We start from the raw sequence: 27679 nt of genomic DNA, 5'->3' as shown, positions 1-27679 counted from the left end.
TGCTGGCAGCTCCCTGGGGATGAGCAATCCCTTCCTGAACGTGGGACACTGGAGCCCGTGGCACATTTCACACTGCTGCACACACACAGCACTGTTCCCCAGAAGGGGTGGAGAAGAGCCATGACTACCTTTGCTCAGCTCATGAGAACAGAGCTCTCAAAGGAGCAGCTTTTTGGGATCCACCACTTCAAGCACAATCACTTGAACCTCTCCAAGTTGCACAAAACCTTGATGGAGCACAGCTCCAGCTCCAGATTTTTACTTCAAGAGCCCCAAACCCTCCCTTCACACCATACTTACAGCAGGCCCTACTAATTCTGACTTCAGATCACCAGTGAGGAACCAAGACACCAACTTTTTTTGCACAACAGACAAAACATGACCCATCCTTTAAACAGATTATGTTCCTGTTTGTTCTGAAATGTTTTCAGTTTAGGGAAAGGACAGCTTCATAACTACTCACACCTCCCAGAAGAATTGGTCCCATCATTTTGGTATAACTGGTTGAATAGTCTAAAAGTTTCTGGGAAACATCCAAGAAAACATGCATGAAAAACATTACTTCAACAAGAGAAATTCAAAATTGGATGCGGCCTTTATAAACTCCTTGCATGGGGTAGAAATGCTAGAGCATTAAACAAATCTGGGCTGGCAGGGCAATAAGCCTGAGTAAGAAACAGTGTTAATTAAACCTGTTAAGGATCAGAATGAAAGTTGGAATCTCTCCAGTTCCAACCCAAAGCTGTGCTAATAGGTTATCTACTGTCTTTGCTGTGCCCTTGCCTAGATCAAATTATGTTTTAGCTTTTCTATTGAATGAGGAGAAGGGGTTTAGCTCTCTGAAGAAAAAAAGTGTAAGAAATACCTCTAAGCTGCTGATGATCTGGGAGAGCTAACCTATGACACAGAGCTCATTCCATATTGTTGCTCTGAACTTCTGAGGATTCAAAAAGGATTTTTCACCATTGGGAGCAAGTTAATAGAGTCGGAGATAAGCTTCAGGGATGTGATAAAGTTAATTCCCCACCTGTCCATTCCTTGTCATATATCCCCAGATTTACCAGCAGCCGAGTCCAGGAGCTGGGGCAGGGGGGGACAGGGCATTGTGTGGCAGGGATCAGGAGTGGAGGAGCCACAGTGAGTGATTTGACAGCAATCAGTGATCAACACAACAGTCATCTCTCTATTCTGACATACCGGGAAACAACGGTGGTGTCTTGTTATTCTTTCCCCCACCACAATTGGAAAGTCAAAAATAAAATGAAATTAAAAGACTAAACCAAGCACGCTTATACGAATCCTGTTAAGGTGGCTTTTTGAAAGTTTATGCATTGTTTCATGCTTACATCTACTGGCTTTCTCTTCTAAACTGAAAAGGAAGAAGGAAATATGTTGACTAAATGCTGTTATCCCATGTTAATTTAAAAAAAAAAATGACCATTCAGTCAGAGCCCCCTGACAAGCTCACGAGTGATTTTTTAATTTTTTTTTTAAATTTACCTCTAGAACATCTGTTCACTTGTTGTCACTACTTCAATTTATGCAGAGTGTGTTAAAATTTGCATGGAAGACACCACTAAGTATTAGATGCACTAAATGGAAATCCCATCCCCTTTGAGAACTTTTTAACTAGGGTAATGAAATTTTTATCAGGTCGTAACTTAGAAGATTAGAAGACTGGTAGCACATTACTCTAAAAATCAAATCTGATTAATGTTTAATTGTATCAATGTGCAGAGGTATTAATTAGGTGTACTTTCTATGACTCATAAATAGCTATTAGAGCAAAAAACAAGAATAATTTGAAGATTAGCATGAAGAGAATGGTATACTTGAGTGGTAAATTATAATTAAATTGAATGGACTTTGTGTAAAATAATAGAAATTGTCATCCAATATAATAATTTTGATGCATAATGCAGTTATAACAAATTTTCCAGCGATCACATCTGACACCTTTTCCTCAGGATATTTTTTCGTGCAGAACCCACAGGTGTGAATTAAAAATTCACCTGTGCTTTCCAGTGAGAACCACAGGGCCAATCTTAAAACCCATTTCCCTCATTTGGCTGGTACTGCACCACTGAAGCACCCATGCAATCTTTGTTTAAAAGGGGGACGCAGGTAGGGCGCCCGATTTGTATATTCAAATAAGTGCTGCAACCAAACTTGAAACTCTGAACCCTTGCACTTTGGTGTTTTCTTTTAACAAGCCATCTTCAAGGTCACACAGGGGTTATAAATCTTGTTTCTGAGCTGCATTTCTGCAGAGAGACACTTTTCTGGTGCATTTGTTACTGAGATGGTGCCCAGGAATATTTTCACTGCTCATTCCCCTTCCTACAGTCATGCAGAACCATTTTTCTCTGCATTGGCTGGCCTGTAAGATAGAGCTTACACTGCATTCCTTAAAATACCACTTCTACTAATAATAAACAAGCACCTACTGTTCACAATCTTGCAGAAAATGTTGAAAAAGTCACCAAGAGGCACCAACATCCAAAGTATATCAAATGAATCCAAGATTTCTGCTTTTTATGCCAACATAACAAACTTCAGGTATGTGCTTTTGGCATGAGCTACGGTTTCTGAATGTATTTTAACTGAAATAATTCAAATTGGAATTAGCTTTGACTCTACAGGTCTGGAACAGCATCAGAATGTAGAACAAACACATAATCTTGTGCCTAATGAAGAGAAAAAAGGCAAGAAAGAATGAAACATCTCATCCTATGTTTTTTACTTGTAAATTATATCTTGTGATTACATTTCTGTCACTATGTTAAAACCCTAAAATCATAATTCAAGAGAAGGTAATCAAATGGTTAAGATTTAAAATTTTCATTCAAAAAAAAGCAAACAGGGCAGTGATGCAACACCAAAGAAACTTCTTTCCATTTTGATTTTCATTTAATAATAAGATTAATAACTAAAATTAAGGAGCTGCACGTTGGTCAGGTGATCCTCTGGATTACCTCTAATGGTAGAACCATTTTTTTTTTCTAGTTGCCATGCAGTTAAAAAATCTTTATGAGGCAGGTCTTTAATGTGAAATTGAAAAGTTTACATTTCTTGAAGGCTCAAAATACACAAGCTCTGCATGACAGATTTCTATTACGCACTGAGTACCTGCTCCACTAGAAATACCTTGGAAGTGAGAACAGAATGAAACAAATTTGGCACGGTCTTCTTCAAAAGAAGAATTTTCAAGATACATAATTATTACTGGCAACCACACTTACTTATTTTCTGTTATTCAGAAAATATGAGGTGAGGAAAAAGAGACCAAAATGTTTTGCCTCAAGAGCAATGTGAGTTTTCTTCATTTAACTTATGCCAAATACCCTCTTAATTGCATGATAACCAACAGAAACCCAACACAACAACTTAGCTCTCTATCTAACTTTACAGCCTTTAAATACTTACAGCAGGAATTCATTTTGAGCAAGAAACAGAATGGGGACTTGCAGCTAGCTTGTAAAAGGCTACTTATTTTTAAACCATTAACTTATCTTTTAAAAACATCTTTCATTCTAATGTATTAATTTTTGGTTACTGGTCGTCTTTTATTTTTTTTTTTGAGATTTATAACAAGTGATTGATACAGAGAACTATTATGTTGCCTAGGTTAATAAATCAAGCAACTAGGACACAGAATTCAGATTTAAAGCATCTCAGGTAGCTAGAATTGGTAATAAAAGTTTTATAAACTCCTTTCATAACTAGAAAAATACCCACTACAACACGTAAGAGAATGCATCATCTAAGTGCTCTGTCTTTTCCAGTGCTTAATCATCATGTCCCTGGTCCACTTCTCCAGACACATTCAATTGTACTAAAAGGTGATAAATTCAGCAGTATTAATGGATTTAGAAAAGGGTTTGGCCTTTGGAAATGTACGCTGGGTTCTAGGAATTGTCGATGTGCCATGTTTCATGTTAAGAGCGGATGCACCGTGACATTTTTCCTTTAATCTGTCCCTAATGCTGAGCAACTCTTGCAGTCACCTACAAGTTTCTTGCCTCCTGCACTTCTAAGTTATTCTAGAAACAACAGTTAGGAATCCTTTTTGTTTATTTTAACAGAATATGAAATAGGCCTTCCTCCTGAATTTTGATTAAAAACCTTTCAGGAAGTTGTTACTCTATGGATCCTGATTTTAGGAAAAGCAAGCAACAGCAATCACGACTGTAATGATCATGAAAAAGACCATTTTATCATCGATATATAGAAGATGTGCTTTCACCAAAATTGACTAGAAAACATTTTCGTTGACATATTTATTGAAAAAGAAAATTTTCAAAACCCTCTCCTTCCTGATGCACAGCAAAAAAAAAAAAAAAAAAAAAAAAACTTGTACATTTCTGAAAGCAAGAATGAAACAAAGATTCAGTCACCACGGTGAGTCAAAAGTTGACTTCTGAAGCCACAGTGTGGGAGTCTGGATCAGGTCCCAGTCTGAACTAGGTGGGGAAAGAATTTGAATCCAGCTTTCTTCCAGTCCCACTGAAGCCAGCACTAGCTGGTTACTGGTGCCAAGCAGAGACCCTTTGCATTCTTCCTCGTACATTCTATCACAATCCTGAGAATTTTCTACGTTCTGGTTTCCATTGAGAAATGAGACTGGGAAAAAACTCATTTTTCCAGCTTACAGAGCACTGCTGCCTAGATCAGACCACTGGTGTTTCTCTTGCTGCAGCCAGCTCCTGGCAGTGAACAGGAGCTCGCAGACAGCAAATGGGGAACCCTTGATGTGCCTCTGCAAGGTTCAGGTTTGGTGGTTTTAACCTGAGATCAAAATAACAAATCTGAAATCCCATAAAGTTTTTCCTGGGAGTGGTGTATGTGCTTAAGATAGGGAGAAACAAAACGACAAAAAAAAAAAAATCTGAGCATCCCAAGCAGGGAATTTATAAAAAAGCCAGCTGAATACCAGCAGAAAAGCCTGATTCTGCCTAAAAATCAGCCCTAAGTGTCAAAGCCCTGCTATTGCCTCCCCAGCAGGACCAAGAAGAGAAGCACCAGCTTTTCTCTTGATACCATAATTTAGTATCACTCAAAATCTGTCAGGCCCAAAAGGAAGCACAGCAAAAGTGGAGGCTCCACCACCTGAAGGGATTTCATGATTATTCTGCTTTCTCCACACCTACCTTTCAACTAACCTGCCACAGGTTAGTAACGTGCCTGTGATCAGGAACTCTCTTGCAATCTGACCCTTAAAAAACAATTACAGAACACTCCAAACCAGTAAGCTTTCCAAAGCTTTTCTGATGTACAAATCAATCTTGGCTGTACTTTCAAAGAAATGTTACCAATGTTAGGAATGGTTGTGATAATCCTATCAGTGGTACGTGTGTGGGAGAACATGATTCATGCAAAACCATTTCCCTGCCTCGATTCTTCATGTTACTGTACATTACAGGGAAAAGGCAGCACAAAACTCTCAAATATTTTCAGTGAGAAAAGGAAGGACTGTAGGGAACCAATTAGGTTTGCCAGTAAACCAGAAGTGCCTGTGCCTGGTGCCTCTGAGGGTCAAAAGCAATAAATTCCATGTACCAGTATCCTGATATTACCCATGTAGCAGGGGATAGTGAAGATTAATATCATAATTAGAAATGCTGAACTATATCTCCATTACAAGACAGATAAAGCAGCAATCCTGACAGTCACAGCAACAAATTTATTCATTGTTTTTCTTCCAGCTCAATGAAAGGACGTGCATTATCAGTCTGGACAACTTCTAATATTTTGGGTCAATGAAGCAAATCCACGACCTATCTTTGTGACTGCAGAAGTGCAGAATAAGCTGGTGAAGCTGCATGGCACAGCTTTGGGGAGAAGGAGGTTAGACAGGGTGACTAAAGGAGGGTGCTCCAGAGGAAGCCCCAAAACAAAGTCATCTGACAACAGCACACACAGAAAGAATCAAGATTTAGTCCCAGAGAACAACGCCAAAGAGATAAAACCTCTTCTTAAAGCATACTGAGCTTTTATAATATGAGCCTGAAGTTGTGACAACTCTTAATAGCCAAAGGATTACTTAAAAATCAACATTTAGCTAAAATCATTAGAAAGCTGCATCACAAATAGTCAGCCATGTTAATAAACTAGAAAGTTTACATTAGAAATTAAACAGGAGAGCTAATCCTCCATGACTTGTGAGTGATTTTTATCTTTTAGATAAACTTCATGCACTATTGTGATAATGAACCTTAAAAAAAAAACATTTCACAGAGCTGCACAGCTGTCTGCAGCCAGTGAAGGCCAAATCACTCAAAAAGCTGCAAAATAAATTCACCCCAATTGCACGTTATTTTCTCAATATAACCAAATGTGTTTTGCTCAGCAATCTATTTAGCCCATTGGGGTTATTTTGGATTTCCACCAGGATGGTTCAAATTACCTCACCACTCCCACACATCAACCAAAGCAAACACTTGCTAACATTTGAGAGGTGGGCGAGGAGGCAAACTTAGTTACATCACCACCACCTTTCCCACAAGCTGACGAGGAGGCACATGCCAACAGCCAGTGAAGAACACAGCAACAGGCCTTTGCAGGGCTGGAGAGCAACTCCCAGCCTTACAGATCCACGTTTCTTCCCCACATTTAGCAGCAAAGCCGTTCTCTGGTGTTAAAAAAGAGGGGATGTTGGTGTGGCAGAGAGAGAGCAGGTTCTAGCTGGTGCTGCTGCACAATCTTGGGGTTTGCTGCTGACACTAAGACCAATGGATATTAAAAGAAAATGCTCAGCAGCAGCAGCAGCTCTCTCACTCCCATTTCTGAGTCTTTAGGAACGACATCAGAGAACCTCACTGTGGTTACATCCAAGCATTCCTCTTTGATCATTCCTGGATCCAAGCCTTCCAGTTAAAAACTGCAGCATAAATGGGAGTGTGCAACCTAAGAAGAACCTGCTCTACCCACCCTTTGCTGGCAACAGTGAACACATCCAGGCTAACTTTAGCAAAAACACACAGCAGAAGTCTCCATGGCATTCCCATTACTGATAGGAAGGGAGCCTGATCTTGAAAGCATAAATTAACAGGGTTTGCCTACAGAGCCAGCTCCACTGCTAGCCATCAAGCAGAATTTTTTTTCCAATACCCAAGAGCATTGTTGCAATTAAACCAGCTATTTCTTACCTCATGCTGACAGGCAGGCAACACAGATTAGCCATGGTTGTGATTGCTAATGTTCTATATGTACTCTGTGTACGCTTTCATGACCAGTCACACCCTGTCTTCTCTTTTATGAGCAAAACAGAGCCCATTCCTTCATTTTCTTCTGGGGAATTTCATAAACTAGAGCATTCAAAAAACTAGAGTACATTGCTGATTCTTCTAGTAGCTGCCTTCTCTCCCTGCCTCCTTTTGAAAAGCCAAGCACTCAAAACTGGACATCCTTCTTCAGCTACGGTCCCAGCAGAGCTGTGTGAACATCAAACTTTTCCTCCTCTGCCACCCCCTGTGTTGTCGATGCATCCCAGATTGATGCTTGTCTGTGTCTGCAGCAAATTGCAATCAGCTGTAACTTCCCAATCTTTTCTGTAGAACTACTTCTAGGCCACAATTATTCCTCATTTTATAGCTGTGCATTTGATTTTTTCCATCTTAAGGTACAGGAATCGGCGCTTTCCTTTGTAGAAATTCATCTTCCTGATTTCAGATTATTTCTCCACTTTATCAAGCTCATTTTGAATTTTAATCAGTTCTCCACAGTGCTTGCAACCCCTGTCTCCCCTCCTCCCACACTAGCACAGCTTGGTGTCATCATGTACCACACTACAGCTGTGACAAGGAGACGTGCTGGTGGTTTTTTTTTGGTTTTTTTTTTGAGTTTGAATATGCAGTGAAAAGCAAGAGGAAAGAAAAGAAAATCAATGCTTTAAGAATGTCATTTTAAATAGCCAGCAAAATATTCAAAAAGTAGATTAGGAATAAAACCCCAGAAATGTTAAATATCTTCCAAAGGAGCTTCTCAGCTGAGCACTAAGTTGTGACAAGATTTTAGTTCTGGGGAAGGCATTACCCATTAATTTAGCCCTTGGCAACACCTATCTCTAAGTGTATAACATTATATACTTTTATATACATTATATAGCATTAATAAAGAAATATAACCAAGGGAGTTTCTGTGTTTCTTTATGGACCAGGCAATATATGGTTGATAACATGAGTTTTGCAGCACTTTTAGTCTTGTTCCCATCTTAATTATATTATTCTTATATGTTTCCTGGAAAGAAATACCCAAATCATATAGCCACAGTTTCATTGTCTCCTTTGCATTAACCACTGATTTTTTAGAATGTATTAACAGCAGAGCCATCCTCTTTTAGCTTCAGAGTACATACTCAGGTGTTTTTGTAGGCAAGCAATTAGAAGACTGGAAAGTCTTACAAAATGTTCCACTGTATTGTTCCATGGAGAGCAAAGCTAGAAGCACCAAACAACTGCAGCATCCCATGGCACTACTACAGCCAAGAGTTACTGCTCACTGTGCCATGTGACTTGCAGATGTAAACACAAAATCTTGCAATTCAAAGAAAATTAAAATCCTCAAACGGGAAGTCACCTCAAAAAAACCCTCATAGTTGCTATCCTACAAACAGACCATGCATATGTGTTTATGCTTCCGGCTAAAACCCAACTCTTTTCAGACCAAGAGCAGGCAATTTGACATTAAAACATTCCTTATATGAACTTAATTAGGAATTTCATGGCACATTCACTAACACGTCAAAACCCCGTTTGCTTTGGAAACAAGCAGGAGAGAATTCCCCTGCCTTCTCCTGTTTGCTGAGCAGCAAATCAAAACACTACAGAAACCTGAGATATCAGGGAAGGCTCTCTGGGAAGGAAATAAACCAAAACCAGCTTGTCAAATGGGACTCCCTGCTGCTGCCTACCATGTGGTGCTCTAGTGAGCTGCATCTGTTCAGCTATTAAACATCGTGGTGAGTATGATACAGACAGCAGTGGCATTATCAAATATGCTGAGTGGTTATTAAGGCTCTCTAGAATAATCCACTTATTTTGGTTGGTAGAAGTTACTGTAAAGTAGCTTCATGTATGATAATGCTCTTGGTGCTCCCTAAATGAGAAGGTGCTGCTACACTGACAGCTTTAAAAATTCCACCTGCCGTGCCAGGGAAACGCTGAGTACTTTTGCTGCAGGAACTCCCCATTGTTCCCTGGGGTTCAGTGGGTCAGGGAAAAAAGCCCCACATGGGCAGCAAGGACATGAATGGGGTTTCACAGCAGGCAGGAAGAAGGCAGTCTGTTGCATTCGGTTTGTAGGCAGTAAGCTGCAAGTCCATCAAGAGGGAGGGCTGAAGTGAAAATAAGAGATACTGGACCCAAAGAGGAGCATGATGATATCTGCTGTAATGCCTCATCCTTCAATCCAGAGGCCTGGGATGAAGAGGAGTACCTGACCCAAAGGTGGAATAGCAGAGGAAGGAATTCCCAGTCCTGTGCAGGCAGCTTTCCTAGCCCACAAAGAAAGTGCAATGCTGCAGCAGCAAGTGTGATTTACATCTCCCCGAGGGAACATCTGGACTTACATTTCACCCTCGACTGAGCATAGATCATCACCTACAAATTCCAGCACGAGAAGTTAAAGCCACCTTAGCAACTTCATGCTGCTGCACTGAAGGCTTGGGGATAATTTCACGGAGAACTGGCAAAACTGAAGGGCTGTGTCTTTCTTTTGTTCCTCAGCATCCCTTATTCAAGGTAAGCTAGGTAATTACCAAGAGGCAGGAAATGCATGAGTCAGTTCCTTCAGCTAATCCACCCTCTGAAGCATTAGCATGTTTCAGTGTAAATGGGCTTTCACAAACAGCGAGATATTTAAGCCTCTCCAAACACTTAACAGGGAAACTCACCTGTTGTTAGTGGGATTGTTACATTAAACATTAGCCACCAGAACACAGAACACTGAGAGTATCAGTTCATTAAATCTTTATCCTGTCTGTTATTGTTGCAGGAATTCCTCTGAGTGGTATGATCTGAGCAAAAAAAAAAAAAAAAAAAAAAAGACTTAAGAGCAGCAGCAGCCCACTGTCAAGCGGGAAGAATCACTGCTGGATTCAAAGAGAAGGCAAATATTGTACACCTATGATTGTTGCTGAGAGAGAAAGCAATAGGCTGCTGAGTGATCCACCAGCAGTGGAGATGCACTGATGTCAAGGGTGTCAAGCTAAGACAGTGATTAAAGAGCATAGGCAAGTAAGTGAAAGGGAGATGAAGATACAACTGGCAGCCAGGTTTTCAGAAAACACAAATAAATTTCCTGCTCTGGCTCTGTTTCCTGCACAACCCTGGTGCAATGAGCTTGTGTCAAAGACTAGAAAAGTTAAGTAAGTTAATTGGATGAAGGTAGGAGCCAAGCCCTGTGGGTCCAGTTCCACCCCCCCCTCACTCATCCAGTGATTTTTCTCCAGTTCCTCCTCACTGACACAGTAGTGTAAGGAAACAGGGAGAAAGGCTCAAGACCACGAAGCAATCTAGAAGGAGAAAAGCAAACTACCATTAAATATGAAAAGAAGTTTTCAATTTGGTGATGACACTGAGGCTTCACAGAGCAAAACCTGAATTAAGTAAGTGGTCTAATTAACTAATTGAGAGTTACAATTAAGGTAATATCTCACAAAACGAGAATAGTATTAAGATGAGCTTTCCTTATTTGCACAAAGTGATTAACTATATTAGCAATATTTACTTAAACAAATGACTGAAGGAAGGCAGAAGGCTCTGTAAAATTGCTTCTGCACCTCACCTTCCAGCAGTAGTTTTCTGGATTGATGCAGATCCTGCTCATACTTATTCGTATTTCTGCAATATTTTCAAACAAATCAATAGTGGAAGTGATGGGATGAGAATTACTTGGAGTTAGGATCAGAATCTGTTCAGGTCACCAGCAGCACTTTTGCCCTCATCTTTTTCTGCATCAATAGGCTAATCACTCTCACTGGTATTAAAAATAATATTGTGCATACTGCATATCCACTGAAAAACCACTACACTGGTACTTTGTGCTGTGGTGCACACTTTATCCTTATCCTCACTTAGGGCTCATAAATTCAAAAGACAGGGAATTAATGGGCCAGATCTTGGATTCTGGCTTTTATTCATAGGAAACAAACCCTGATCTGTCCTGTGCAAACCTGGCCCTTCTTCAGTGGCTCAACAGCAGTCTGAGAGTCACTGTCCCTTATTCAAGCTGCCATTAGGGGCTAAAAACATTGTCTAGGATATGCTGAATGTGATGCCATTGCTCCAGTCTGTTTTTTTCTTTTTTTTTTTTTTTTTTTTTCCCCCAAACCACACACTGTCAGCCCAAAGTGCCCAAAACCTGTCTCCAGCCTGCACTGTCACGGCTTCTGACCCACTGGGTACACATCCCTTCCACATGGTGTTGAGCTAGGCATGCCCAGCAGGGAGGAGGGAGTACAAACCCTTCTTTTTGTGCTTCTCTAAAATTAGACAAGAACTAGGCAGGAATAAGCTTGGAAATATTAATCAGGGCTGACTCTGTTGCCTGACTAGGTATAAAAAACTGTATATGCTTATTATATATATATAAGCATATAATATAAATACTATTATATCTATGTTTAAATATAATAAGCAGAATATTACCCCCACAGGGTAAGTGGACAAAAGTCGCCTGCTCTCGGATTTTGCTCTGTCATCCAGAGCTCTCATTCTCCAAATAATGACAATAATTTCCTGTATTTCAGTTCCTTCTTCATTTGGATGATCAGCCAGGTTACAGCGAACACCTCAACGGCTCTGCTGCTTCAAATAGTCAAGTATCCTTTTAATCTTAATAAAGTTGCTAAAATGCCTGCTAAATTTTTCATCGGCGCTTTTTATACATGGCAATGTTCTGGGAGAGTTAATGCCAAGTTATTAAAATATCTGCAACCTTCATGCAGAAGGATGCTGGCTAGTAGCCAGCGCCAGGAATTCTGAATTACAAGTATGTGATTAGACTGTGATGGATCTAAAACGTCAGTGAGAAGAGATAACGTTAACTAGGAAAGGTGGGAGGCAAGAGGGTCTATTTATTTATCTGTACATCATAAACTAATTCCTGTGTCCTCCTTTCTGAAGCCAGAAATTTGTTATTTATATGTGAAAAGCCTTGACACCCAAGGATGTACCTCCCACTTCTGGCCACGTGCTTATTTGCTTTGTTCTTGCTGCTTTTGTTTTCTAATGAAGCGGAACTTATCAGTGGTTCTCATCAAGAATTTCTTCCATGGGAGTACACCACACAATCACCACCTGAGGTGACTCCCCTGTTCCTTCCTATGCCTCATTTCATGGGAAAGAAAAGGTATTCCAGGTGATTCCTGAGACCCCTGGATGTTGTCACTGGGACTCCCTGGGACTGCTGCATTTGCACAACACGCAAATTTGTGTTCGAGGACATGGCAGAAGAACAAGTTGGGGACCAAGTGAAAGGGAAGAGAAGGAAATAATCCTTGAAAATATGACTGCATGTAATCCACAGAGTACGTCAGAGCTTTAAAAGTGACAATGTAAAAAATTAGAGGAGCTTTATGAAGAGGCCATGAGCTTCTTCAAGTTTGTGCTGATTAAATGTGTTTGGTCTTGTGCTTGCTTTTCCAAACTGGTGCACTTGAATTCTTAAAAATGCAGAGTTTTTGTTATTAATATAACATGGCCCAAGCCAAACCCCTTCTATTCCTAATCTTGGTGCTTTTTTAAGCTCAGAAAGCAAATTAAGTTCCATCTTTATGTTCTCTCCTCGTCCCAGATCCAAGGTTCCATTTATGCACAGTTTGCAACAATTAAGTCTTCCTATGACTTGCCATCAAATTCAGTACCAAAGTTCTGGATCTTAAGCAGTTCTGCCAACAGATGGATTCAATTTCCAGTGTAATTTTGAGATATGTGTGATCAGAAGGGAATTTAGAATCCACTACCTGATCTGTACGATAACTTCATACAACGCCACGGCCACATGCAATTCTTTCCATATTGTTTTCAGCTGGTTCTGATCTATGTGGGCCCACCAGAAGTGTTTTAAAGATCCACCCACCTTCAGCCAGGCTTTACACCTTTTCTAGAAGGAAACACTGGAGGAGGTTCATCACTGCTGAGGGCTGGAGCACTGTGCCTCTGGCACGGTGTTTTAGCTGGGAAGTTGGGTCCTGCTGGCTGTGCAATTTTCTCTGGTCAAGGGGCTGGCAGGTGGTGACCCCATTACACAGCGTGCTTTTTTTGGGAAGGAAGCTTGCATTCTCCCAAAAGCACAAAAGGAGCAAGATGCATAAAGGAGTTGTTTGCCAGGTAGAGGGAAGCAAAAATCTCTATTTTATCCCAAGACAGAGGAAGGAAAGGAAAAGGAGCTGCCTCCCTCAAGCACGTTTCTAGGCTGAGGAACCAGGCAGTCAGCTGGGACATCAGCCCTACCACACTGCTATACTGGACCTTCCACAAAACATCAGGATTTCTCCTTGCAGTGCTCCCTGATGGCAGTCAGAGTCAGACTGCTCAATTACATCAGCTCTACAAATTCCATTCATATTTTTCATACAGTAAGGCATCAGTCTGTTCTGTGCCAGAATTAGCACATTTCCATAACCTTCCCTCAGCAATTTGGCCTGTTTATGGCAAGAACAGACCACTGTTGCTCAATGTGTGATAACAGATTGTGCAGAGCATTCAAGACGAGGCATTAACAAATTGCTTATATAATAAAAGCCCTTTTCAGAGCTTTTTTTAATCTTTGTCTCTGCTGATACAAAAGAATAACTGCATGGTTTCAAAGCATGACTTGACCATCTCAGTGATTCATTAATTTTCTTTCCTACAAAGTTAGACCTTTAACCTGATCAGTGAGGTAAATGATTGCTGCATTTAGTACAAATTCCCTAGATTAATTAATTGCTTCCATTCTAATTAACTTAATGTTTGTGTGCATTGAATTGCATTCTCACCTACCTGTCTAGTCCCATAAATGAGTCTGCTTTGATTGTACTGCTTTTTTTTTTTATTCAAACCCATAAGCAAGTCTGGAAATCCTTCTTCCATAGTATTTTTTTTTTTTTCAGTTTAAAGGTTAACATACAGTCTGGTTGCTGAGATTTTTGTTCTCCAAAGAAAACAATCACTGTCCATAATAGTTAAAATTCCTATAGCATTTTACATTCACATATATAAATGAAGGAAAAAAAAAAAAACACAAATAAATATTGCATCTATAAGCATAATAAAGAAATATCAAATAATAACAGAATTCAGAATTAGATAACATCAACCTTATGAAATTTTCTGGTACTTCAAGGTAGCAGAATATTAAAATCCACAACTGTGAAAAACATAATGTTCTGAAGTATTTCCAGGGCTCCAAAGTGATCCCTGATACCCACTTAGCTGATATGATGATGACCTGGTTTTCAGAGGTGCTGACTACATTCAGCTTCCATTGACTTTAGCCACTGTTGTGCATGTTCAGCGCTTCTAAAATATCAGATTTCTGAAAACTAGGTATGCCTTTTTTTTAAAATCCCTTCCTGCACGTGAATAATTTAATTTTAAACTCATTACTATTTCATGAATGAATATACAAGCCAACATTGGCCTTCCCAAATCTATGCTTTCTATAGGTATGCATATAATAATAAGGAATTCTAGATTTGCATGATGATTATTAGAAGAAATCATATTCTAGAAATATTATTTTTGGATATTATTAAACTCTTCCTGGGAAAATTAATTAGCTCCAATACAAACCACTAAAATCAAAGATATTTTTATCATCAATCTCACTGAAAGTACATCCAGCTCTCTAGGAATTGATCCAAATAGAACCAAGTCAATAAAAATCAATTGACTTTCCATTAGACATTAAGCCCAAGACACGTGAAGTATTCAAAAGAGAATAACTAATGCATTTATCATAAAATATTGCAGTTCTTTCCCTGGTACACTCAAACACAGAACTCTGATCCTCACTTGAGCTTTTCTCCTTCTGTTCACTTGAGGGAAGGTCATTATACTTGCAAAAGTTAAAATTATCCATATTTTATGGATATGTACAATGAAGTCTAACAGAGTCAGCTATTAAAAGCCTGGTGTAGCAGAGTACTGCATATGTATAACCAAGAGACAGAGGGAGGGGAGTAGGAAATAATACTCATTTTAAGTTTGCTGAAAGTTAAAAAAAAAAAGTAAAATTAAAAATGCCGTTTCTACAATATATATTTTAATATACGTAGCATGTTAATATTTGGGACGAAGAGCATGAACTGAGTTTACTCACAATCCAAAACTCCATTTTCTGTAAGACACACAATCTTTCCACTCCCATGACTGTTCACCTCAGTCATTAATTGTAACTCTGAAGGCCTCACAAACACATCTTGGAAGTCTAAGGACAATATTGATTAATCCATCATGCCAGTAATGCTACATCTTGACAGTATTTCAGGTTAATTGTGTTGAGCCTTGCATATAGTGACGCCATCTGTTTTAACCATACTCTACTTTTTCAGGTCACGTGTTAGCAAATCTTTTGAAGCAGTTTTCCATGCTTTATCACCACAGTATTAATCTTATTGGTTAGCATTTCCCCTAAAATATTGTTTCTTAGTGACATGAAATAGAATGAAACAAAAAATATCTACTACCATCTACCCTGAGCTTTATTTCTTTTTATTTTGATATGTTTTCTATATCCTAAGTATAGACTGTCTCTCACTGGAATCACAGGGCATTTCGCCCCACTTTCCTCCCAGAGAGGGTTAGGATAACATTCAAAACATTGCCACATCTGTCTTATTCCTTATTTTAGGCCTCTGAATGTTTCCTATGAGAATGATCATCATCAGTTCACATAAATCAGCAGGTCCATACCTGTAAATGAGATTAATTAATACATTCTCATCCTGCTTGAGTTAGGAGAAGTGATCAGTTCAGCTTCATGTGCCCTAGGCTGGATGCCTTCTCTGCAATGCCAAAGCTTTATACTTTTAAATGCTCTGCTGGCCTTATGCTCCATACAAACTTCTTGTTCTTAACTTCAAAAACAGCTATCACCATAAAAACAGCTGCTTTGTGCTCCGCAAATACTTTGATTTTCAAACAAATGACAGAGACAAAGAAGACACAGAAACTGCTGATTCTTTCCATCAGGCATAAAAAAATGTTACATTTTGTTATAAAGTCTTTCATTTTAACAATGAAAGATGAAAACATGGTATAATTTACATTTTTTTTATAATGGCTGAAGCCTGCTGATGGAAATATATCCTTCTTCTCAAACAGAGCAAATACCCCTTGTGCAACACAGGAGAATTACAGTTTCCTATGCTACCAACGTTGACAGGAAGAGCAATTTAACAGGACATCTTAGCCCTTTGAAATGATATCTTTGTCTAACTTCACTTTGTTCCTCACCATAGGAAAGCTAAAAATTCAAGGTAACAACAGCAGAGTGCCTGTGGAAAACAATGACATTCATACATTTGTACACTTTGCTATCTAATGATGTGGGATAACAGGGTAGGAAGAGAAGAAAAGTGGAGGTAGGAACAGGAACCACTGACAGAATTACCTAAGGGCACTAAAACTCAGACAAAAAGTTAAGGGCAGGAGTGCACATGGTGACTAATTGAACACTGCATAAAAGGCTGTTGCCATTTTCCACGTGACATGGAGATGGATGCAGACCATGTCATGAAAAGAAGAAAAAAAGGAAGATTGCAGTAATTGTCAGAGCTACTTGTCCTTCATTTATCCATCAACAAGAGATGCAGCAGACTTTTAGGTAGGATATCTATTTCCTCTTGAACTAGATCTCCCAGCAGAGACAGCACAGGAGACCACTTCCATATGAGAAGTCAAATGATTGAAATGCAAGCTGATTGCTGCAGCTCTGGATGACTAAAACATTTTAAAATCCCTTTCCTGATTTACTGTGTTTCATATGTATCATACACACAAACAGTCCTTTATATTTATGCTGCTACAGTATAGGTGGAGTCTTATAATAATCTCTCTTGGAATTGAAAATATTTGCACTGGAACTGTTAAGTGTCTGGTAGCAATGCAGACTACACATTTTGAAAAATGTTTCTGATAACAATGTTTATTTGGAGAGGTTAAATGATTACTTTAAATAAATATGTTCCTCACCTAACACCAAAAGTGCGATTCAGATGATCAAGCAGCAATTTTTAAAATCAGAATTTGTTACAAGCTTGATTTCATTATTAGGTTTACATTGTCTTTAAGTAAACAGAATAATAAAGAGGGCAAGCACACACTGAAGTACCATAATCTAACTTGTAATTTCCTCTTCCATTTCTAGAACGAAGAAGGTTAAAAGCAAACTACCTCAAAGCTCTCAAGCACCCTCCCCAACATGCTAGTGAGGTCTATAATCAAATTTTTTTCAAAGCAATAGTACCAGTGCAACTTTTTTTTTGCCACTACACAGAGGTGAGTTATCCATGCACCGTGCATCTCCAGGTACACAGGCACTTTTTGCTCATGCATATTCACAGGTGAGTGGGTACATGCAAAAAAAAAAAAAAAAAACATGCAGAATTAAACACTTTCCTCCTTCTAGCATTATCTCCTTGCACTATCCATAGCATGATTCTGGTTGTTTAGTAGATTAGACACTCCTAGTGGCATCTCAACAGTGAAAGAAGGAAGTTTTGAATGACAAACCCCTCCAGCTGCTTTTATTGCAACTGGTTTAACACAGTAGATGCCAATATGGAAACATTTAGATCCAATTACAAGTATAACACATACTTAGACCTCCCTGTTCCTATGTTCTCTTCATTTTTAGAACTGTGAGATCTCGCAGTATCTTTCTGAGCTAAAATGGATCTCAGGTAAAATTCTCAGAAGTATCTGCAGCTCAGCTGACTTTAATGAGATATATGGTCTTTGGTGTCAAAACTGCTTTTGAAAACACTGCCTTTCAACTTCCCTTTGAATCCTATCCTTATTTGAATTAGATTCTGGGAAATTATATCCCAATAGTTTTCCAAGCTTTATCTATCACCGACAACTGTTATAAAAGCCCTTGCCAAATGTCTTAGGATTTCAGGTCAATCCCTCAGTGTCTCCACTCTAGGGACAGACTACTCTGAAGCTGCTCTCAGAGGTCAAATCTCATTCCAGTGAAATTTCACACAGTTACCATTTTGCTCTGAAGCAGAACAGGCTTCAGGGAGGTTCCCAAAGTCCCTTGCAAAGGCAGCAGGGGGAGGCCAATATCACCTCGCAGAGCAGGATTATAAAAGGCTTTGCTGCTTCACAGAAATTTCAAAAGAACCACTAAAGTATAATTTACCATTTTCCCCATCCCTATTAAGCTGGTAGTTTTTCTGACCATAGAAAATTCTCAATTTTTTTTTTTTTTTTTTTTTTTTTTTACTATCTTTTGCTACAGCATGGGTATAAGAAAGTTATTTGAGGAAAAAAAATTGAAAACTACAAACATTTATGAGCAGGCAATATTTTTTCATCTCAAACTCATCATTAATGAACATAATGTTTGCTTTAAAATAGAAATATCATCACTAGATGGAAGAACAAACAAATATTACAGTTTTGATAGCCTTCAGTTATAGTAAAATTACAAGGAAAACATTCCTTTGTATGCTAATGAAGAGGAAAAAAATCTGTAAGAACAAAGTATCTCTGTTGACCACAGAGGGTGGGCTTGCTCTGAGATCACAAATAAAGAGGTAAATTATAACAAGGCACCTGGTGTTTGCAAAGCAAATATTTAAATTCCATCTAGCAACACAATACTTGCCTTGAAATGTGTAGGCTCTCAGTTTTTCTGGCACCTGGGAGAAGTTGCTTTGTTCACATTTTCAAACTAAGATTGCACAATACCAGCCAACTACTTCAATGTAAGTGTGATTCAATGTAAGATAAGGGTATAGACAACCTCTGATTCTTATTTAAGGTTTTCTTTCTTTGTTTCTTTACCCAAGCCAGTAAATAAATAAAAAATCACCTTTGTCCACAATGTAAGAGTGCCTTTGCAGGAAAAGGAGTCTGGGAAGATTGAATACCATAATCCCATCTAATTTTGAAAATGATCACTGCTGAATGTTTTCTGAGGGTAAAAGTGTAATTGGTTATAGATCAATAAGTAATTCCATTCAAAAGGAACTCAACTGTTCCTGAAAGTAGAGACATTCTCAAATAAAAATCAAACTAACACATTAACAAAGTTCAGACTCATCTAAATAACAAAATTTTATACTGCTCTAGTTATGTTTTTCTCAATTGATCATTTATTTATGACGCCATAAAACTCCATATGCTTTCAATTTTGATTGCTAGTTCCTTGCTTTAAGGCAGCTGAAAGACTTTCTCAGACTTCCTAGCCTGACAGTCTTTCTTTCTGCTTAAGATTTACCATCACAAAAGAATGGTGAAATCATAGGACAAATTCTAATATTAACAATAAGCAGTCAGCTGTGATACACTGCAATTCCACTATTAGATTCCAGATTAAATCCCCCAGGATAAACATACCTTCCTCTGACACTGCTAAATTCTGTTCCATGTAATTACACTGCAACAAACTGCTCTATCTGTACAGGTAGCATCTCAGTATGATTTTTAATTGAAAAGCAGCACTGTAGCAAAAAAGGCATTTTGAGTACGTCTGAGACCCTGTACAACATAATATGCAATAACCCAGTATCATTTAGCTCACTGTTGACCCCAAAATGTTCATTGACTGCTGTAAATCACACTCCGACAAAATAAATGTGAACCCCCACAAACGCAAGAACAACCAAGACAAGAAGAAATCTCATGCCTTTGGCGCTGATACTTACAATATGCAGCTCTAAATAATCTCCAAGGCCAGTAGAACTGTCCACTCGCACCAGCACAGCCTCTTTTTGCACAGTGCTAAACCCTATTGCCAGTCTGTCTGCTCGAGTGCTCGGCCGGTCGTTGGGAGGCCACGTGTAAGTGATTTGTCCACCACCTTTGCTAAAGATATACGTTGTCCCCGCTGTTAAAAACAAACAAACAAAACAAACAAAAAAAAAAAGAAATAAATATAATCAGCCCACTTGCGCCGGTGCAAATGCACGTGGAAATCATATGCCCTACATAAATCAGGTTCTCAGTCAGTAAATGGATTCATAGGCTGCATTTCAATGTGAAGAGGTTTTTTTTCCTCTAAAAATTACACAGCAAGTGAAATATTAGCGGGTTTTATATTGTGCAATCAGCACTGAATATAACTTAATTGCAAATGAAACAACTTGAAATACCATAGCTCTGATTCAGAAATGCATATCTGTTTGGAAGGGTTCTTAAGCTTATGCTTGATGAACATATTTCTGTGATGTGTAGAACAGGGATGAGCTAAACCAAATGCTTTCCCCAACTGGACCTATGTGGAGAAATCAAGTAATTCCAGTGGCTGACAAAAAAAACATGCAACTACTTAATTACACAATGAAAACGATACATGATGGTGGCCAGTAAAGCAAGATGTCAACAAATACATTCACGTGAGATTTTTACAGATCTGAGGTTTATCATCTTGTGACAGATGGGGATAACAAGTGGAAACACACTTTACTTGTCATGTCAGGACAAAGAGATTATTCTACCATCTGAGTAAGCAATGGCTTATTTGCATAATGCTCAATGTACATCTTTTAAAAGTGGAAATCTTTACACATTATATCCAGGGTGCACTTACAAAATCTATAATCTGTTTGAAACAATCTGTTGTGATCCAAAACCACTTAGCACTCAGGTGCTTAACTTCATCATCAACATATTTCCTCAGAGCTAAAATAGCAGCATATCCGGATGTTTTCCATTTAAAACTCTTATCTTAACAACAGCAACAGCACAGAGCAGGCAAATTGCTCATGCACTTGATCTTCCACAGGAAAAGTCACTAAAAGCTATCTACTCCTTTTCCATGAGGCTAGGTCAAAGCTTAGGAGAAAGGTTAATTCATTGTAAATACAGAAGTCCAGTTTTACTCTCTGTCCTAAACTGTCCCAAAGTGTGGCTACTCTCAATTTTATTGCATTTTATCAGTTTATATTACATTTTATCTATTTTAATAAATAGCTAATGATAGGACAAGTGGGAATGCTTTTAAACTAAAAGAGAAAATATTTAGATTAGATACCAAGAAAAAATTCTTTACTCAGAGGGTACTGAGGCACTGGAACAGGTTGTCAGGAGAAGTTGTGGAAACCCCACCCCTGGAAGGCCAGGTTGGCTGGGACCTTGAGCAACCTGATCTAGTGGGTGACATCCCTGTCCATGGCATGGGGTTGGAACTAGATAATCTTTAATGTCCCTTCCAACTCAAACCATTCCATGATTCTATGAAAAGTAATCCAGTTTACTCCAGCCAATGCTCTCACTCCATACGTCCCCTGTCCATGTAAGGAGACAGCACATAACAATTTTAACTCTTACTCTCTTTCAAGGCTGACCAAAAATGCTGTAAGCATATAAAGGAATCTAAAATCCCTTGAACATGTGGACTTTTAAAGCCAAAGCCAAGAAAGACTGAAGGCCTGTACACTTACATCACTTGTTCAGTTCCCAGCTGTCTCAAAATCTTACTCTACTGCTGAGCAAGACTGCTTTGTGTCAGTCATAAGCAAAAAGGACACTTGGTCTTTTTTAAAAGATCTTATATTTATTTCTAACCTCACTCTTGTTTTATGGAATTACATGCCTATTAATAAGGGTTTTTTGGCAATGCCTTCAATCTGTAATAATTTATGCACAGTGCATACCACTAAAGTCACTGTAAATCTCATTTTATATTAATACCCTTGTGGGATAGTTTCACTGTGCTTCAAGTGGATCTGCTGGCTTTTCTCTTGATGCCAAAACACCAATCAGCATGTGTTTCAGGAGAGCTTGTCAACTTCCTCAGCAAAGACAAAAGCAGGTCTGTTATTTAAGATTTCACTTACACTTTGAGCAAAATCAGGTTTTATCTTTCTTATAAAAAGAGTTTTGCAAGCGTAGTGAAGACTGGGGCTCTGCCAGGGATTGGTAATGGACATGGGCAAAAGGTGTCTGGCTTAGGAATGTGTGTGACAAAACCCTCCTCCTCCTGCTCTCCCACCCTTGCTTTCCTCCTAGGCGGTGGTCTGAAATGTACAAGAAGCTGCTGTGTGTCATTAATCTCCAGTTACAATTCATCCTGAAACAAAGACACGTTAGACAGGCAATGTCACTGCTGATGGCCCCCAAGTTCTCCTCTTTGCTGCTACTGTTGTCTTCAAATCTCTGACTGATGAGTTGGGACCCTCGTGGAGTTTATGTCACTGTGGTGTCTGGAGTGAAAGGATTTGTTGATGAAAAACAGAGGGCTTGATCCAAAGCTCATTAAAAACAGTGACAGCCTTTCTGTTGACTTCATAAAACATTGTGTCAGGTCATGAATGAGGTTCTTATAAGTAACAAAAATGAGAAGGCTAAGAAAAAACAACTCCTTACACCTCAATACCACAGATGGAGCTGTTAGAATAGTCCCTAAGATTTAAGTGGCAGCGCATAATTCTCCTTTTCTTGGTTGTAACAGATGTGTTTACCCAATTAAAAGACAAAGAAAAAGCCTCTCAAGCATGGTGGAGCCACACTGAATACAATGACCCAGAAGTAAGTCTTCAGATCTGAACAATGAGAGGCTCTGCTGTTCTTATTCAGAGTGAATCTTTGCTGCGTTTTTTTTTGTTAAGTACTGCCCTTCAAATCAACCAGGGAAGAGCAATTCATTCCATACTGCTGCTGCACTGAAGGCAAGGTCAGTGTCGATGGAGCTGGATAAATCTAGCTGTAAATCTTAAACTACATAGAATAAACACCAAAGTTAAAAAAAAAAAAAACAACAAAAAAAAAACCAACGTAATTCTTATTCACGAGAACATGTGGCTTATGGGTTTTTATGAGACAGCTTTCCCTCCTTTATAACTGCCCATTTTGTAGCTCTTCGAAGTAACTGTGTGTCTGGTGAAAGACTAATTAATCCACGCTGATGAATACAGATCTGCCTCTGTCTGAGCTGCACGGGGAGTCACGTTCTTCAAATTTCCTGTATTAATTATGGAAAAAATGGGTCGGAAGCCATTTGAGAATAGATCCTCTGGTGTTTATATTTCAAGAAAGACAAATATAATAATGTAAAATTTATTACTCTGGGATTGATCTCAGCTTATAGCCCGACCTCCCATTAACTATTAAAAGCTAGAAACCGAGCAGTTGTTGGAAGCAATCTTCCTTCCTATCAGTTTTGGGTATGGGAAGAAACAACAGAGGAAGCCTAATTCACTTGCTTCATGAAGGCTTTTATGCTCTCTGACAAACCTCATAATGTCTCTGCTGCTCTTTCAGAGCATTGTCACGAAACCCCAGCCATCTCCCTTAGCTTGTGGCACTGTGTTGTTGGGGGCTTATCATCTCCAGGGAATTGAAAGCAGCAGAATTGTAATGGCAAGAATAGCAATGCCATCAGCACAGCACTTGTAAGCAGGCAACTTTGCAACATGCCAGTTATCTCTCTCAGCCACAGAATTTACTGCATAATTCTTTATGCTTCCATGCATCTGCACAATGCTCAGGAAAAAATGTCCACACAGCTCTTTGAAATTCTTACCCGTGAAAGCACGGTTCCCATTGTAACAAAATGCCAGTGGTCAAGATACAGTAATGTTTTTTAATGGCCTGGGTCTCTGAAGCCCTACTTGTTTGCAAAATTCATCTTTATGAAATAGCGCGTTCATTTCAGCACAGTCTGGCAGCAACTCAAGGACATCTGCTTACCTCTACAGTATTAAGCAGATAAATATTTTGTTTAGAACCCATTCACTGTATTTATTATTGTTTATGACTGCAAAGCTTTTCAATATTTATTGCTCTGAAGTCACATTTGATGTAGCTTAATAGTTTGCTCAAATCAACAGCTTTCTGCCTTCCTCACGTTCATTCCAATTTTGAGTTTAAGGTATATTGCACTGAAGGGTAATGTACATAATTCCATTTATCCCATATAATGTAAGTAGCATAATGTTTATTTTCAACATTCACGTCAGGTTTCAAGTGCTGATGAAGTGAATGCAATGGTTTGATTGAGCTCTGGACTCTCATAAACTATGATTCCGTCACACTCTGTGACTAAAAAACTGAAGACTGAAGCCTGTGAAGTTCAGTTATGTAAACTATTAACTGCACTTTCATTAATAGAAAAATAATATTTAACTATCATTAAAAATATGAAGGGTAAGGACTGCTAGTAACAAGAAATTACCCAATAATGTAATTTTCTTCTTTCTGTATCTTATCAGTACTTCAATTCTGGGCTACATTGTGAACTCCCTTATTCCCATTGGTGAGTAATTACTTGCATTGATAAACCTGCTGAATCCAGTGAGACTATTTGTGTAGGCTACTATTAATTACCAAGAATGAAGAATTTAAAATATGAAAGCATATACATATATAAACATGATCAAACATCTTATATGAAAGCATTAATTATATTTACTGTGTTCAGAGGAGCATATAAATCTCCATTAATACTCATTTTTACATATTCATCTGTGTATTTTCAGTCTGCGCAAGCTGAAGTTCAGAAAAGTACACAAAATTTCTGTACATATATTTGTACAGATTTTCTAAGGTAAGTAAAGGAAGGAATGCTTCAAGCCAGAAACATGAATTGCCAGGGAGAGAGAGGGAGAGGAGGGGGCTTCAAAATTGTCCACTTGGTGGATTAAAATACAACCCTTCTGGATTACATCTCCCTAGGCTTTGATATGTTATTAATTATGTGCACAGAAGAGAGAATATCTGCCACAGGGTTGAGGTGGAGGGGATGGCCATTAGGGTTAACCATGGGAAGGAGATGGAAAGAGCTGCTGGAGGAAATATTTCAAACTAAAGACCAGATTGAACTGAATGCTTCCTGAAGCCATTCTGATACACTCTCTCCCACAAATCTGGGCAGGAGCCTGAATATGGATTGCAACTGCCCTCCTGCAAGAGCAACACTTCTTTTATTTTGCTATTTGCTTATTTTATCTGCTATTTAATAGCAGAAGAGGTGTATTGCACGGGGAAAGAAAAAATGTTCAAAGGGATTATTGCCTGTAGCTCTCCAAAGAGCTTGAGCCACAAGAGTAGGAATGGATGTCTTATTTTCTGGCCAGATTCTCTTAGATTTGTGGATAACAGGGACAAGGAGAATATTGATGGTGCTCCTTTGACCAAGCTTGGAAAACCTTGACAAAAGTTCAAAGTGCTCCTGGAAATTTGTTGCTACTCCAAAGAATTTCTAGTTAGGTCCTGGTACCCATCTGACTGCATGCCTGAACCAGGACTGTTAAAAACAGTCTTAACATTTGTCACCTGTAAGGTCACAAACTGCACAGCATAATTCCTTAGTAATTCCATTATTTCAATCATTGCTTTTCCCTTCTTCCAGAGTAACTGTAACAAAACTCACTGACCAAAGCAGCACTGACAAAGATCATTGCTGGGTTTTGTTGTTAATATTGTCATTAATAATATCATCTTCTCTCTTCAGGTAAAGATGCTGAGGCAAATAAAGCAGACAGAAAATGTCTATCAGAGTCCTGTCAGCCTTTTGTGGACCCCACATATCACTGTGCTACAGCTGAGCTCTAAAGTTCAATGCTTCTATGAGAGATGCTGAAGCCACATCATTGCAACACCTCAACCAACTCAATCAGCTGGAGCAATTAATTTAAATGAACCAACAAAGCAGTATCTAGTACTACTAATTCAAGCACAATTTTACATTGCATTATAGAACTCCTCTTCCCAAAGCACTAAGGTGACCCTGATTTGCTTCATCAGAGCCTACAGAGCTTTTCATCACCCTGCATCCAATTTTTTAAGAGAGACCTATAAACCAGTGCTGTGTGTGGTTTATTACATTCAGCTATGCCTAAGAGCTGTCTCCAGGTAAAGGTCTAAGTGATAATAGAACCAACACAATCCCAAGTCACGCTGAGCATCCTGCCCTTTCCAGTGGCATTTGTTGAAGATTCAGGGTTCTAACACACAAGCAAAGCTTTTTCCTCAGACCATAGGAAAAAAACCCTAAGAAAACCACTCCTTTTTCTACTTCTCCTTTCTTCCAGTCTATGGCATTGGTATTTGGACAGTTGTTTATGTTTTACCTTCCATGCATAATAAAGTGGGTGAAAAAATACTGCATTCCTGTTCTAAAAGTTTTTGTTATTTAAATTCCCCAGCTGATATCAAGCTCTATTGATAAAAAGGGTCAGTAAGTGACAAACAACTAAAATTTTTGAGTAACAATGGCTCAACAACCATGTATATCTATAAAGAACAACCCTGACACAGTTTAGCATCACTATTCCAAATCAGCACCATCCTTAGCATCATAAATGACACAGTTATGAGAAAAGTTTCAAAGAATTGAAGGAATTTTCCAACTAGAGCGATTTTAATATTTTAAGTCAAGTAGCATCTCACACCTGAAATGACCCCATTGATTTAGATTAGACCCACTTAACTGGAGTAAAGTGCTACTCAGTTTGAGTAGGGACACTGAACTAAGAGCCTCCAATTGTGTTTAAAATGAATATAATTTTGAGAAGGACCTTAGCTAAGCAAGAGGTAGCTGAAAGGACTCCTAAGAGAATAGAAATAAGGAGTATCTGTTCATCTGACTTATTACCAAAACATGACTTGATTAAGTGAATGTCAATGGACTTGTTAGTATTATGGCACTGATTCTGTAAAATTATTTTTATTGGCTTCAAAACATCCACAGGCAAAAAGTTCTGTGGTTTGTTGAACTCATAAATATGTTCACTTACACAAAAAAAAAAAAAAAATCACTATTTATTTTATGAAAGGATACAGTCTAACAAAACCTGACACAGAGTGATAAAAGAAAATTATTGTTCTCCAGATTCTCTCAGTTTAAAAATTTTATGGGCTGCCTATTACCTATTACTTCTCCAGTATGGCTGCTGTTTAAAATCAATTTGAAACATTTCTGTATGAAATGTAAGGTAAGTAATTCCCCATTAGGGCCTTGGACCTTTATGCAATGTAGATGGGTGGAAAATTAGATATTTTGGAAATTAAAGCCTGCTTTAAATGTCATATTGCACTCAACATAAAACATTTTAATCCATTAAAACTCTATTAACATTAACAAGGATACAACATGTCTGATTCTTAAAGCTTGCCAAAAAGTCAGATGGAAATTAAAAGCCAAGCATCTATAAATAAGGGAAGGTTTTATTCCTCCTACAACCTTGTCAACATATAGTTAAAGATAAATTTCTTGAATGCTGTCTACAGAAGTGGAAATTGTGTGGTTGAGAAACACATATGAGAAGGCAATGGATTGAAAAGCATTTCTAAACAGATAAAATGTAAAGGCACTGTTAAGGAAACTTCCCTGTCTGACCATCCAGGAGCCACCTTCACACCCCCTGAGCTGGGACCTTCCCAGCTACACCCCCACACTCACACAAGCACACCAAGCCTCCTTCCCAGCTCCACCCTGGGCTTCCCATAGCAGAGCCCCAGACCCCCAGAGCCTTAAAAACAGTCTAGTCATGGTGCTGAACAACAGAATAATGAAATAA

General features: G+C 38.7%; 1 protein-coding gene across 23 annotated transcripts in view; it reads right to left on the bottom strand.

Annotated features, from left to right (window-relative positions):
- Nucleotides 1–27679, bottom strand: part of NRXN1 (neurexin 1) — a 673407-nt gene that overhangs the window by 190646 nt on the left and 455082 nt on the right. For all 23 annotated transcript variants that reach the window (XM_053972550.1, XM_053972536.1, XM_053972537.1 and 20 more), the window contains one exon: nucleotides 19865–20046. In XM_053972550.1, the coding sequence (XP_053828525.1) occupies nucleotides 19865–20046 (182 nt within the window). The remainder of the gene's footprint in view (nucleotides 1–19864; nucleotides 20047–27679) is intronic.

This window comes from Vidua macroura, chromosome 3 (genome assembly GCF_024509145.1).
Source record: "Vidua macroura isolate BioBank_ID:100142 chromosome 3, ASM2450914v1, whole genome shotgun sequence".
Taxonomy (NCBI): domain Eukaryota; kingdom Metazoa; phylum Chordata; class Aves; order Passeriformes; family Viduidae; genus Vidua; species Vidua macroura.
Note: the sequence above shows the minus strand (reverse complement) of the source record. Positions and strands in the feature narration are given on the sequence as shown.